The sequence below is a fragment of the Elephas maximus genome, chromosome 11 (genome assembly GCF_024166365.1).
Source record: "Elephas maximus indicus isolate mEleMax1 chromosome 11, mEleMax1 primary haplotype, whole genome shotgun sequence".
Taxonomy (NCBI): domain Eukaryota; kingdom Metazoa; phylum Chordata; class Mammalia; order Proboscidea; family Elephantidae; genus Elephas; species Elephas maximus.
The window spans coordinates 25,565,249-25,580,979 of record NC_064829.1 but is presented as its reverse complement, the minus strand read 5'-3'; the positions used below and the strand labels follow the sequence as shown (position 1 = coordinate 25,580,979).

General features: G+C 40.2%; 1 protein-coding gene across 11 annotated transcripts in view; it reads right to left on the bottom strand.

The window, feature by feature from the left end:
* The window catches only part of ARHGAP28 (Rho GTPase activating protein 28), a 220,327-nt gene that overhangs the window by 36,514 nt on the left and 168,082 nt on the right, over positions 1 to 15,731 (bottom strand). For all 11 annotated transcript variants that reach the window (XM_049902497.1, XM_049902504.1, XM_049902496.1 and 8 more), the window contains 3 exons: positions 10,918 to 10,995; positions 5,184 to 5,346; positions 85 to 167 (listed from right to left, as the gene is read on the bottom strand). In XM_049902497.1, coding sequence (XP_049758454.1) covers positions 85 to 167; positions 5,184 to 5,346; positions 10,918 to 10,995 — 324 coding nt within the window. The remainder of the gene's footprint in view (positions 1 to 84; positions 168 to 5,183; positions 5,347 to 10,917; positions 10,996 to 15,731) is intronic.

The window sequence follows — 15,731 nt, the reverse complement described above, 5'->3', positions numbered from 1 at the left end:
ATCTTGGCTTTCATCTTCCCTGACGAGCCATTCCCTCTGACCGCTAAGAGCCTGGTGACAGACCATGAGGCCGACACTGCATACCTGGGCTGTGTCTCTGTTGGCATCAGGCAGCGCCATGATCATGAGGTGTAAGGCTTGAAACTGGACTTTGATATGAGGCCCTCCTATAAAGAAAAGAGAGAAATCATCACATATTTTAACACCACTGATGCATTCTGACAGCATTTCTTGCTAACATCTGCTGGCACAGGAGGATGACCGGCAACTTCCGGTATGAAGACAGGTTTTGTGCCCGGCAATGTAAATTTGTTCAATTTGTTCAGTTTATCAACACTCCTTCCACATCCCATGATGCCACTGTAGGGGAAAGTGGCGAACAAAATCCTCAAAATAATCATGGACTTGTGTAGCATTTCCCTTTTCAACACATTTTCACATACCTTGTTTTATACTACAAGCAAAAGACTTGAGGCTCAATTTAAGAGAAAATAAATCTCACATCCACATAATGAGGCAGGAAAGTATAAGCACATAGATGCTAGAAACAGATTCAAATCCTGCTCCTACGACTTAATAGGGTAATTTAACCTCTTGTTGTTTCTATTTTATCATTTGTAAAATAAGGTAATCATAGTACCTACATCACAGGGCTATTATGAGGATTCAATGAATTAATACACATAGTGTTTAAGTTCCTACATGTACACAATTACCACCATATAAAAGTGTTTGCTATTGTTATTATGATCTGTGATACCTAGTTCTAGATCTGACATGGACATTTTTTTAGGGAAGGTGACTGTAGTTGAATCTTTGGAGTTTCTTGAGTACTTTATTCCTTAACAATGACACAAGAGGGCACCAAAGGGCTGGCATTTACACTTAGGTTCTCTGCTGGCTTCTTTCCTCAGAAGGAATCTCAGGGATTCCAACCACAACTAGACAATCCACAACCAGCTGTGCTGAAAATTTAGCATACACTAGAGAATCCAGTACTGCATAGGCAAATCAGCTACAAAAGACCTCTTTAAAGTGTTAAAAAGCAAAGATGTCACTTTGAGAACTAAGGTGTGCATGACTTTTTCAAATGGCCTCATACGCGTGCAAAAGCTGGACAATGAATAAGGAAGAATTGATACCTTTGAATTCTGGTAATGGCAAAGAATACTGAACATACCACGGACTGCCAGAAGAATAAAAAATCTACCTTTGAAGAACTACAAGCCAGAATGCTCCTTGGAAGTGAGGATGGAGAGATTTTGTCTCACGTATTTTGGCCATGTTATCTGAAGGGACCAGTCCTTGGAGAAGGACATCGTGCTTGCTAAAGCAGAGGGTCAGTGAAAAAGAGGAAGACTTTCAATGAGATGGACTGATATAGTGGCGGCAACGATGGGCTCAAGCCTAACAATGATTGTGAAGATGGTGCAGGACCTGGCAGCGTTTCATTCTGTTGTACATAAGGTCACTATGAGTCAGAAACGACTTGAGGGCACCTAGCAACAACAACAGGGAATTCAGGCTTCCCTTGTCTCTCTCCAAAATGGTCTCTAGGCGAGGAGCCCTAGAGGGGAGCATTATGTTCTAGAATTCGTGGGGAGTTCTCAAGTTGAAGAAAAATCTATTTATATTTAGTGGCTGAAAGGCAGTCAGTTACCTGTAAAGTTACTTTGTTTTACAAACACTCTTGTGACAAGCTTCTAGGTTATAGAATGTCGTGTGCACCAGAATACTGAGGAGATAACCAGTGTATGTAGTCATGTAAAAACAACCAGCTGTGATGAATATTTATAGATCCAAATAATATTGTCTCAACATGCAGATTTTTAGATCTTTATATCAAATTTGTAAACAAAAAAATGACCCAGGTCTAGGATGCTACTGAAAATGACTGAAGCGGGTTGACATGAGCTTGCTTGAATATAGAAACTATCAAGACCACGCCTCCATACAAAGTATTTATGGACAAATAAGACATTGTTTTAATGCAGAAATACAGGCAGATGGCTGTCTATAATCTTCAATGCAATCAGAAATAACTTCTGAAGGGGGGGAAAAAAACCAGATGTCTATGTAAGCTGAAGGCCTCTGTGTTTCTCTCCAGCAATTTCAGAGAAATTATGATGTTCCCTTTAAGATCAAAAGTTTAAAGGGGCAAATAACCCATTTTCACTTTCTCAGGAAAGCTGGTCCTACACTGTTTTGAAGGGAATAGTTTTGTAGTTAAATTATTTATTGCATCCTAGTTGAGAATCATCTTTTTCCTGAGGTCATTATGTCCCCCAGAAAGTTATTAAGATTTTCATGAAAGCGTCTAAGATTTGATTGATGTATTATTAGTCCTTTAATTTTATGGGCAATTTTTGGGCCAAGTTTGAAAAGAGAAAGTAATTGCACTAGTGGAAAAGACTCTGAACTCTGAGCTCAGTTTGAGAGTCTAGCGTGAAGAGGAACAGCTTACACACCCAGGCAAACGCTCACAGTTCTCTTCGTCAGAACATCCCGTTACAATCAGAGCTTACTCTAGGTGGCAAAAAGCCGTTTTTTCCTGCTGGTAGCAGACCAGAATTCTAGGGTCCCTGAAGGGTTGGCTGGTAGCAGGTCAATCAGCGGCAATACAGTATTTTTCACTTTTAAAGCCATACCAACAAATATGGAAACTTTTGCGAAACTTTTCAGGATGTTTTTCAGACTCTCTTCAGTGAAGTGTGGTGGCCGCAGTCAGATAGGGAGTGATAATGTTAAGGGAAATGAATTCATGGGTGGATCTACGGTACCCTGAACAGGTCTGGCATTAAAGGTTTGAATCCTCCTTGCATAATTCCATAATAACAAGCAAAACAAAACAAAAACACAAAGAAAAAACCTCAGAGGTCCCAGTTTGTCCGCTGAGTTGTTTGGAGTATAAATTACAGATAAGGGGGAAGCGATAATTCTTCAGTTCATTTTCTAGATCGAAGTATAGAAACATCCCATGTTTACTGACTTAAAAACAAAAGGATCTAGTTCTGCTTCTGGAATGGCTGAGTAAGCCCCTCTGGACCAACCCTCCTGAAGAAAACAACTAGAAGATGTGGAAAAAATACAAAAAGCAACAGCTTGAGGCAATGGAGAATAAACAAAATCAGGAGATTGGACACTTGGAATTACGGAATGGAAGAGAAGAAGGGCCTCATCTTTTTGGCTTTTAGTCTAAGATTAGGAAACACTCAGTGCTGCAAGCGGTGACTAAAACTCCAAAAAAAAAAAATCCCAGATGTTCTGGCCTGGACATTCAGAGTACAGGGCTCAGGGCAACCACAGGCACTGGAAAGTTATGGTAGGAATCCCAGAAGAAGAGAGCCAGAGATGGAAGGCCGCTAATTCTGGTATAAACCCCACCCAAATCTCTGGCTAACCCAAGAACCATGCATGTATGGGGTAATACAGCTGAGGATGAAATCACTGAACTGAGAGTTGAGCTGCTGCCCAGTCAAGTAAATCATCTACTTAAAAAAAAAAAGTAAAACAAAACAAAGAAACAAAACCAATCCCAAAAGTTTCTTTGAAGAAAAATTACAGAATCCAGAATGTCTAAAATACAATATTCACACTGTCCAGGATACTTGACATATAAAATAGCATGGAAGTGTGACCCATTCTCAAGGGAAAAGACATCGACAGAGAATGCTGGAACTAGAAAAAAAAAAAAAAAGGATAAGGATTTTGACGCAGTTATCATAGCTATGCTTAATGACGCAAAGGAAGATATATATGCTTGTAATGAACAAAAAGATAGGGCATTCCAGCAGACCAATGGAAAATATTAAAATTGTAGAACTGAAAATGACAATACCTAAAATAAAATGAATGAAGGAAACTAACTCTTCTCACTTTTTTTTTCCAAGTTTCTCTCACAAAAGGAAAACACAAGATCTTATAAATAAAAGAGATATTGGTCACAGATAGTATATGAACTAAAGCTTAGAAAAAGGCCCGCCTTGCTGATCATATTGTCTTCTTTCAAGACATAAAAGGATAATTTTCTGGATCTGGTTTAGTTAAAAATTTTACAGATTTGGAACCTACTAATTTTTAGTATAAATTTTGTCATACAACTTAGGATTTGACTACTATTTTCCTTCATTGTGGTTTTAAATGATTTTATAGTTTTGATCAACCAGCAGAAGGCTGTAAATTGGCAGATACAGATATCACTTGTCAGGCTCACATTGTGGTTTAAAATTGTGGCTGACATTTTCAAATTAAGAGTTTTCCCATTAAAGCCTGAAGTTTGGCTCTCAGTCCTGCCTGGCAACCATTATCTAGAGCTGAGCAGTGGCCGACCTGTTTAGAAAAGACAGGACACGCCCTCTCAAGTTTGCCACAGTCCTTTTTTGTCCGCGTAGAATCACTCAATAATTACACGCATATACATATTTAGGCTGTGAATCCTGAACAACTCAGGTCAGTAGTCAAAGCTCGCATTATCTAAGCCTGGTTCTACTTTTCTAAATTTTTCTCTTGTCTCACCCTCCACAGTACACATTTCCGATGCTCAAACCATACCAAACTATTCATTGTCAAACACCGCACGCATTTTCCAGCTTCATTGCTTTTACCCAACTAACTCTACGTGACTTTATAATTTTCAGAAACATGTGATATTATAATTTTCAAAGACAAATTACCTTCTGGGTAGCATTATTTGGAGCTACATCATTAGACTGAGGACCTCGGAGTTAAGAAAGAGAGGGAGCTCATATTCTGAGGAGCTGTTATATATTAGGCACCATTCTAGATGACTGACTTAATATAACAACTCTGACAAGTAATTATTACTTCTAATCTACAGGTGCAGTAATTGAAACTCAGAAAAGCTGATGACATGGCTAATAGATGGTTGAGCAGGAAATGAAATCTGAAGGGCCTGGTCTTTCTGCAAACTCCTGCTTCTTTTTAATGATTATAAAATTCTCTAAATCCTAACTACCAGACTTAGATATATAAATACAGAAGGAGGTGACTTTTTACTATCGAAGTCAGTACTTCATCAGGCACTGCCAGGAAACACAAATCTGTACCATTATGAGCACATTTGATTATGCGTCTCTATTATTCTGCTCTGTCTCACTTTATTTATTTATTTATTTTAAAAGACCTACATCTTGGTCCATTCACACTTAACTTCTTCCACCTACTTTCCATTAGAGTGATGAAGGCAGGTATATACTCCACAGGGAAGAGAGAGGTGGGTAGTTCTCTGAAAAACGCTTTCAACATTACTGCAGCTTCTCTATGGCACATTTTGTCCCATTTAAATTTATCAGTATTAAACTTGGCATCCAGTTCTTCACGGTATTGCTGTGAATCAAAGAAAAACAGTCAATATGCAATGAGTTTTTTACCACCAGACCCCTTTCCCCCCCTTTGAAAACTGTCATTACATAAACTATTTTTGTAAATGGATTGAATTCTTAAAAAGCTAATCTCTATTAAGTCTAAGTTTTTTTCAACATTATTAAGAGAAATGAAATTATTATTTCTAAGTGAATTTTGAAAAACTGTTTTCTAAAACATTTTTAGAATGTTAACCTTGGAATTATTTGATAATTCTCACAAATACGTAAGTTCTTTACTCAGATCATAGTTTCCTTTCTATTGCCTTGGCAGGACACCATCTATTCCCACATAGTAAATGCATCGCTAGATTTGGACAAAGCATTCATCTCCCTTTGTTCACGATCCCTTCAGCCATCCTCTCTTCTATTTCTAAAACAGATCAAGAACACATGCTTCTCAGCTAGTTCACATGCAGAATGAGAACTATCCCAACAGAGGAACTCTGACCTCGCTGTAACATGCTAGAGCAGTCAAAGCGAAGTGTCATGTCAAGGCATACACATGCATGCCTTCCACATGTTTGCATGCTTGCCCAAACCTTCCTCAGGTTTGAAACATCGTCTAAATACCTGGGGACAAAAAAAAAATCACTGAACTTCCATAAATTCTACTTGGCTTACAAATTTTACATTATTAATTCATCTGATTATTGATGCCACCTGTTCTTCATGTTTCTTTTTCAAAGTCAAATTCATTTTCTACTGTTCCCTTGAACTACAAGCCTTACCTATACTACCATGTAGTTATAGCCAGCTCTCCAACTGACGCCAACTGCCCCGAAAAGGGTACTTACTTAGACAGGTAACTCTGAAAACACTCAGGGTCTTTAAGGTCTCTGCTTTATTCTCACGAGAAGCCTTTCTTTCAGCTTTGACCATGCATAACCAGAGTTAATTTTCAAACCTGATCTTTTCCTATGAAGGATCAGCTCATTAACCTGCTCAGACAGAAATGTTCTCATGGTTCCCAGAGCCTACAAAACAGGGAGTCCTGGCAGGAAAAGTCCCATGTGCAAGAGACGCACATGATTCTGAGCAGCCCTACCAGTTCCTACTGGTGACATACCAGTAAGATTTCTTTCTTGTCCTTAAGAAGTTTTCAATCTAACAGGAATAATATAGTCAGTTGAACAATCCTTTACTGATAAATACACTTTATAAAGCATTTAAAGCCTGCATTAAAGCCCCCTCTGGAGTGAGAGAGACTACAGAGGACTAGGGGAGGCTCTGGGAAGACTGCAGGGGCCCTGCAGTCCAGTGGAAGGGACCATTTCATGAGCTGATCACACCAATTCAGGGGGTTAAATGCTACATAAAAGCTCATGTATGGGGCAGCATGCGGCCATAACAGAGGAGATTCCAACTCTGCCGAAGCCAAGTCTTGTAGACTGATGAGGAGCATGCTGGGGAAGAGGAAATCAAGGGTATTTGAGGCAGAAAAAACTTTTCAAGCAGTGATACGAATGCAAGGAAACCCAGTGTGTCCAGGGACTCCAATTACTTCAGTGTTGCCAGAACATTACGGGCAAGGAAGAGGGTAGAAAGAGGGATAAGACTAGGGAAACAGCTCTTCATTCGAGGCTGCATGAAAATTCTCTATGCAAGGCAATGACGAGGTTACATTTATCTTTTCTGACAGCCAGATGGAAAAATAATTTGGAGAGTGTGGAGTTTGGCACTGGTTGGGGAGCAGGCTAAAAAAAACCATTGCTGTCAAGTCAATTCTGACTCTTAGTGACCCTGTAAGACAGAGTAGAACTGTCCCACAGGTTTTCCAGGGAGCAGCTGGTGGATTCGAACTGCCGACCTTTTGGTTAGCACCTGTAACCACTGTGCCACCACGACTCCAGGGAAGCAGGCTAGAGGCAAGGAAACCAGTTATGGGCTAAGGTAGCATTTCTGGTGACGGATAATGAAGAACTCATCTGGGTAAGCAGTTGTAGGATAGAAAAGAGATGAGGTATTTAAGAAATGCCTTGGAGATAATAAGATGGCAGTGGGAATGAGTTTGGAAGTAAAATCCTCAAGAATTTGTGATGGATTGAATATGAGACTCAGAGAGAGAAATAATAGTCCAAGGTGATTTGAGATTTCTACCTGGGGTAACGGGCAGATGGGGGTATTGTTAACTCAGAGTAGGAAATGGAGTGAGAGAAGCAACCTTTTCTATCCATTGCCTGGTCCTATTGATGTAAAGCAGAAGGGAATTGTTTTTCATGTGGCCAGGAAGCACCAGGGAAAGCAGAATAATTCAAACCAATTTTCCACATACATTTGCAAAGTAATCTATCTGAAACACTAATGTGACCATCCTTTGAACCTGCCAGTGGCTTCCTGTCATCTAAGAGGGTCAAGGATAGGCTCTGCAACCAGGCTCTTTGGGTTGTTATCCCAGTTCCACAGCTGACTAGTGTATGGCCTGTGCCTCAAATTTCTCAGCTGTATCATAGAAATTAAGTCAGGTGATGTATATAAAGCTCATGGAACAGCAAGCACTCAATAAATGCCAACTGCTCATGACTGTCCTCCTCCTAGTTACATTATAACCTTTAGTACTAATGCTGTGGGAAACCAATACACATGTTGGGTAGATATTTGGGTAATAACGTCACTTCATCTTGTCTGGTTGGCCAGTGAAAATCAATGGACAGAAAGAATGTCCTCTCTTTGTTTCAACCAGAGCAAAGCTGACAGTTCCGTGGTGGTCCTAAACATGAAACCATATAAACTAGGAGTTGAATTTACCTTGTCAAAGACAGGGAGAGTTTGGAAGTTAAAGAAATCACGTTTCCTGTCCAAATGTTAAAGAGAATACTAGGCAAGGGTCAGAAGTCATGTACTTACATTTCCTCTAAGCAAAAATACAACCTGCCACAATTTTTGAGGTAGTGTTATAAAAATGCAAATGACCAGCCTTCAGCTTCAAAAACCAGTTCAGGCATGGAATCCAATCAACTGGGTAATGCAATTATAAAACATTTATCCCAGACTTAGAATAACTGAAACTAGTCAAAGAAGAAAGCCTTACATGTCAAACAGCCTGCCTTCTTCCATAATGTATATTCCCTAGTGTTTGGCTCAAATCCTGTCATTTTTGGATACGAAAATCATTCGAAACAAGAAGGTATCAAATTAGTTCCAAACGCTTTGAGGCCTCAAACCTAGGAGTTGGCTTTGCTGTTGTGTGTGTCCTGCTTGGTTAAAACTAGTAGCTTCCTCTCAGTGTGAGTGACTTCTCTGCCATTCTTACCAAGCCTGTAAAGCACAAACCCAGATCTGATTGTTCGTAAAGATATATCCGAGGAGCCATAGGGTTAGTGCCATCTGCTTGCCACAATTTGAGTATAATTATAATATAGTTTTTAAAAAACTGTCTTTCTCCAAGCATATTACTATATAATAATAATTCAGCAGATGAAACCACAACAACAAAAAGTAGTGTGAAGTTTGAACTAAGGAGAGAAATGAAGACCTATTTAATATATCAAGTTACGATTCCTTTCTAATTGCAGTGCTTTCCTGTTTCTGTTCACTGTCCCAGATCTCTTTCACATTTGCTTTCCTGGAGCTCAAACAATGGAAACATCTGGATTACATTTTTTCTGACAACAAGTGATGGAATAACTAGGCTGAAACTTCATAACCCATTAGAGGGGAAAAGAGACTTTCATCTAACTGTGGTTCAGGAATGTACATCCATATAAGAACAGTATCTAGCACTTTGATAAAAATTTTCAAAGATTAGCCAGTGAAAAATAAAATATGATGTTAAACTTTATGTACATGAGAACTACCATGTAATGTTTTCTACAGTCTCCTTTTACTATTTAGAAAAGGGAATTTTACGTATCCATTATGCTTTACACACACACACACACACACGACCCAGTAAAAATATGTACAGATACAGCTTCTTGCTTATGGACGAGGCTTAGAGGGATGAAGTCTGGTTCTGTTTTAGAAAATTATTTTCCATGACTTCATTGTGGTTTCTCTGACTCTACAGACATAACCAAAGATTTAACCAAAACCAGTGAGAGCGTTCTCTTCAGATTCAGGACACGTTTGTTCAGAAGTATGTGTAAGCACCGTGCCTATGAGACACTGAGACTAGAAGTAGATTTACTTTAGAAACTAAAAACTTTAAGGGGCCCTCAGACGTTTTCTTACACCAGCACGTAGCAACCACTCTTAGGAAGTCACACCTCCTTGGCATGCCCCACGCCTGCAGCCACCAGGAACGCTGTGGTGCAATCCCACATCTCCCTCCAAAAAAGAACTTGCCATCAGCTGCAAAAGGTTCAGGTAGATGACCCTTCCAGCTGTTAGTGCCTTCTGGATCTGCTTCAGCATTTGAGCTGGAGCCCTGCTCTCCACGGGGAGGCCAGCCAATGGCAAATGGGAGGGGTGCCAGGCTCTCCCCTTTCTGCCAGAGCAGGGCTCCTGGAGAGGAGTTGTCAGAACCACATCATGCTCTGTGGTGCTCCCTGGAGAGTCCTGCTCCTTCCCCCTTTTATCTTTCACATGCCTTATCCCCAATAATCCTCTTCTATGCCTAACTCCCTCTTAGCATCTGCTTTTTGGAGGACCCAATTGACACAACTTATTTCATCTCAGTTTCCACTTCGAGAACTTCTCATCACACTTCTAGATAAAAACTCTAAGAATTTTGATACAAATAGAATTTCCTAAAACATGCACCAAAACAAATTAATAAACAAATGCTTTTCTGCCTCTACACATTCCCTTTTAATAGTTCTCAGCCCAGCTGGGCTAATTTTTCCCTCACTCTCAGATTTTTTTGCAGGGGCTCCTCATTTAAAAATTTTCAGGTTTGCATGACTACAGGGATCTGAGGGTGGGCGTCAACTGTGCATTCTGCATGCCAACTCAGAGACTCAGTGGGATATTTTGATGGAAATTTGGGAGAAAAGCTTTTCTTTTCTAATGATTCTTTCTTTTGTTGAACTCTAGAGTTTGCTGCCTTCTAGAAGTAGGAAAGCAAAGAAAAAGGATTCACACTGCACAGGACATTTTATGTGTGAAGCTAACATTACCTTAAAAGGAGTTGGGTTTTAAAATTGCTGAACGAGTACTGTAGTGGTTATGGTCATTGCCACAAATTCCTGTAAGGACCTTCCATTAAAAGGAGAGCCAAAGAATGTTTCGAAGTTTAAAGCTACTGATGATGGAAAAAAGATCTCATATAATATTGGCTTAGTGAATTACATGGCCGAGAAGAACATGGCAACTCAAGTGTGGAGCCCATAAAACATTTCAACTTTTTCAAACTAAGAACAAGGAGCAATTTTTGATGGTGAATTGATGTGTTGTTTTGTTGTTGTTACTTCTTTTAATTTATAAGGATATACAACTCAGGATCACGAAAAAATGTTTCATCACAGGGTACTGAGGAATACTAAGTAAGGCAAACAGACAGTATCAAATAACAACAACTAACTAGATACCTAATGTTTGTGTGAACTGTGTTAAGCTAGCTTTGAACTCTAAAAAGACAGAAAATGTTTGGTACCTTGACTTTGGCAGTACATCCTGAAAGTCGAAAAATTCCTTCAGATTCCAGCCCTGATTCCTCAACTTTCTCAAAAAACTAGAAAGAAAAGATAGATATAAATAAATAAATACCTCCATCTGAAAGTATGACCAAAGAATGAAAGTTGCCAAGCATGTACCTGGTACTCGAATATCTTCTTAGGTGTTCACAACCACCCTATGAGGTCAAACTATTCTCTGTTTTGCAATGAGGAAATGGAAGCTTGTAGCTGTGATATAACTTTCCAAGATCAACCTAGTAAGTAAAGGCACGGACTTTCTCCAGCTACTGCTCTTGACCACTATAATATGGTGCCACTCAAATCACTTTAAGGTCTTATTCTGATGTCTCTTTGTGCAGACTGACCAATACGAAAAGACTGTGGATTGACTATCGTTACTTGCACCCACTCTGGCTAAGAAACTACAGGAATCCTAGGAGTCTGACCAAGGAGTTAGAAATTAGAAAGGTCACTATTTCTCATGAGGTCTCATGGTGGTGATGGTGGTAAAAATAATAATAATAAAAAAAGCTAACATTTATTGTACACTTACTGTGTATCAGATACAGTTCTCAGTACTTTACATATATTCACTCACTTAACCCTCAGACTGATCCAATGAGGTGTTGTTGTTGTTAGGTGCTGTCCAGTCAGTTCCTACTCATAGTGATCCTATGCACAACAGAATGAAACACTGCCTGGTCCTGAGCCATCCTTACAATCGTTGTTATGCTTGAGCTCATTGTCGCAGCCACTGTGTCAATCCACCTCACTGAGGGTCTTCCTCTTTTCCGCTGACCCTGTACTCTGCCAAGCATGATGTCCTTCTCCAGGGGCTGATCCCTCCTGACAACAAGTCCAAAGTATGTAAGATGCAGTCTCACCATCCTTGCCTCTAAAGAGCATTCTGGCTGCACTTCTTACAAGACAGATTTGATCGTTCTTTTGGCAGTCGATAGTATATTCAATATTCTTCGCCAACACCACAATTCAAAGTTGTCAACTCTTCTTCAGCCTTCCTTATTCATTGTCCAGCTTTCACATGCATATGATGCAGTTGAAAATACCATGGCTTGGGTCAGGCGCACCTTAGTCCTCAGGGTGACATCTTTGCTCTTCAGCACTTGGAAGAGATCTTTGCAGCAGATTTACCCAATGCAATGTGTCTTTTGATTTCTTGACTGCTGCTTCCATGGGTGTTGATTGTGGATCCAAGTAAAATGAAATCCTTGACAACTTCAATCTTTTCTCCGTTTATCATGATGTTGCTCATTGGTCCAGTTGTGAGGATTTTTGTTTTCTTTATGTTGAGGCGCAATCCATACTGAAGGCTGTGGTCTTTGATCTTCATTAGTAAGTGCTTCGAGTCCTCTTCACTTTCAGCAAGCAAGGTTGTGTCATCTGCATAATGCAGGTTGTTAATGAGTCTTCCTCCAATCCTGATGCCCCGTTCTTCTTCATATAGTCCAGCTTCTCAGATTATTTGTTCAGCATACAGGTTAAATAGGTATGGTGAAAGAATACAACCCTGACGCACACCTTTCCTGACTTTAAACCAATCAGTACCTCCTTGTTCTGTCCAAACAACTGCCTCTTGATCTACGTAAAGGTTCCTCATGAGCACAATTCAGTGTTCTGGAATTCCCATTCTTCGCAGTGTTATCCATAGTTTGTTATGATCCACATAGTCGAATGCCTTTGCATAGTCAATAAAACCCAGGTAAACATCCTTCTGGTATTCTCTGCTTTCAGCCAGGATCCATCTGACATTAGCAATGATATCCCTGGTTCCACGTTCTCTTCTGAATCCAGCCTGAATTTCTGGCACTTCCCTGTCGATATACTGCTGCAGCCACTTTTGAATGATCTTCAGGAAAATTTTGCTTGCATGTGATATTAATGATATTGTTCTATAATTTCCACATTCGGTTGGATCACCTTTCTTGGGAATAGGCATAAAAATGGGTCTCTTCCAATCAGTTCGCCAGGAAGCTGTCTTCCATATATCTTGGCATAGATGAGTGAGCACCTCCAGTGCTGCATCTGTTTGTTGAAACATCTCGATTGATATTCCATCAATTCCTGAAGCCTTGTTTTTCACCAGTGCCTTCAGAGCAGCTTGGACTTCTTCCTTCAATACCATCAGTTCCTGATCATATGCCACCTCTTGAAATGGTTGAACATCGACTAATTCTTTTTGGTATAATGGCTCTGTGTATTCCTTCCATTTTCTTTTGATGCTTCCTGCTTCATTTAATATTTTCCCCATGGAATCCTTCACTATTGCAACTCAAGGCTTGAATTTTTCTTCAGTCCTTTCAGCTTGAGAAACACCGAGTGTGTTCTTCCCTTTTGGTTTTCCATCTCCAGCTCTTTGCACATGTCATTATAATACTTGACTTTGTCTTCTCGAGAGGCCCTTTGAAATCTTCTGTTTAGTTCTTTTACTTCATCAATTCTTCCTTTTGTTTTAGCTGCTCGACACTCAAGAGCAAGTTTCAGAGTCTCCTCTGACATCCATCTTGGTCTTTTCTTTCTTTCCTGTCTTTTCAGTGACCTCTTGCTTTCTTCATGGATGATGTCCTTGATGTCATTCCACAATTCGTCTGGTCTGCAGTCACTAGTGTTCAATGCATCAAATCTATTCTTGAGATGGTCTCTAAATTCAGGTGGGATATACTCAAGATCATATTTTGGCTCTCGTGGACTTGCTCTGATTTTCTTCAGTTTCAGCTTGAACTTGCATAGGAGCAATTGATGGTCTGTTCCACAGTCAGCCCCTGGCCTTGTTCTGACCGATGATTTTGAGCTTTTCCATTGTCTCTTTCCACAGGTGTAGTCAATTTGATTTCTGTGTGTTCCATCTGGCAAGGTCCATGTGTATAGTTGCCGTTTATGCTGGTGAAAGAAGGTACTTACAATGAAGAAGTTGTTGGTCTTGCAAAATTCTATCATTCGATCTCGGGCATTGTTTCTATCACCAAAGCCATATTTTCCAACTACTGGTCCTTCTGCTTTGTTCCCAACTTTTGCATTCCAATTGCCAGTAATTACCAATGCATCTTGATTGCATGTTCGATCAATTTCAGACTGCGGTAGCTGAAAAAATCTTCTATTTCTTCATCTTTGGCCCTTGTGGTTGGTGTGTAAATTTGAATAATAGTTGTATTAACTGGTCTTCCTTGTAGGCGTATGGATATTATGCTATCACTGACAGCGTTGTACTTCAGGATAGATCTTGAAACGTTCTTTTTGACGATGAAAGCAACACCATTCCTCTTCGAGTTGTCATTCCCAGCATAGTAGACTATGTGATTGTCCGATTCAAAACGGCCCATACCTGTCCATTTCAGCTCACTAATGCCTAGGATATCGATGTTTATGTGTTCCATTTCATTTTTGACGATTTCCAATTTTCCTAGATTCATACTTCATGCATTCCAGGTTCTGATTATTAATGGATGTTCGCAGCTGTTTCTTCTCATTTTGAGTCATGCCACATCAGCAGATGAAGGTCCCGAAAGCTTTACTCCATCCACATCATTAAGGTCGACTCTACTTTGAGGAGACAGCTCTTCCCCAGTCATCTTTTGAGTGCCTTTCAACCTGGGAGGCTCATCTTCCAGCACTATATTAGATAATGTTCTGCTGCTATTCATAAGGTTTTCACTGGCTAATGCTCTTCAGAAGTAGACTGCCAGGTCCTTCTTCCTAGTCTGTCTTAGTCTGGAAGCTCAGCTGAAACCTGTACTCCATGGGTGACCCTGCTGGTATTTGAATACCAGTGGCATAGCTTCCAGCATCACAGCAACACACAAGCCCCCACAGTACGACAAACTGACAGACACATGGGGGAATCCAATGAGGTAGGTACTGTTACTATCCCCATTCTAGAGCTGAGGAAACTGAGACACAAAGAGGATAAGTAACTTGCCCAAGGTCGGTCACACAATAAGAGGAGGACCCAAAGTCTTTGTTATTTTGCTTTCGAGAAATGATGCTGGTTGGCACACAGTGTAGAGAGAAATAGATATTTAGAAGGAAGCATGGCCATACAAAGGCTATCCCACAGGAGTGGGAGCTTAGTACCTCAAGGTGTCTTTCTGAGGAACACAACACCAGTAGTAATAAGAGCTAACATCTACTGAGCTGTTGCTAATGTGAAATAAATCCAGTTTTAGTTTAATTAGCATTTATTGATCAGCGTTTCCATTTGCTAAGTTCTGTGCTAGCCTTTTGTACCTATGTAATAATATGAATACCTCTACTGAATCTTCTCTGTCTAAGATTTTATGGATTTTCTTCAAACTCTGTCCTTCACATAGAGAGTAAAGGGCATAATTCAGGTTTTAATCCAAGTCAGAAAAAAAAACTTCAAGTCACCGTGGGCTTTAGGCTTTGACACATGCTGTGTTTCTGTTTCCATTCCACCTCTTGCTGGCTGTGTGCTCTTGGGTAAGTTATCTCCCTCTCCTGTGCCTCAGTTGCCTCATCAGTAAAAGGGAGATAACATCAACCTCCTCGAGCTGCTCAATGTCACTGCTCATGACATCCTGGGCACAGCCCAGCACAGCTCCTGGGCAGAGTGTTGCGCTACAGGTGGCACCTGCACACAAAGGCAAGTCACTAGCACTCCCTGGCTCTCTGGTTGCCATCCTCCCTTCTCCCATCACAAGACAGTCAGTCACTGTTTTGAGCAATTGCTCAATTGGAGGCATTGTATGCAAAATTCAGGAAGACAGAAGAGAAGTGTAGAATTGTTAGTGCAAATAAAGTACATATTTCCTCAGTT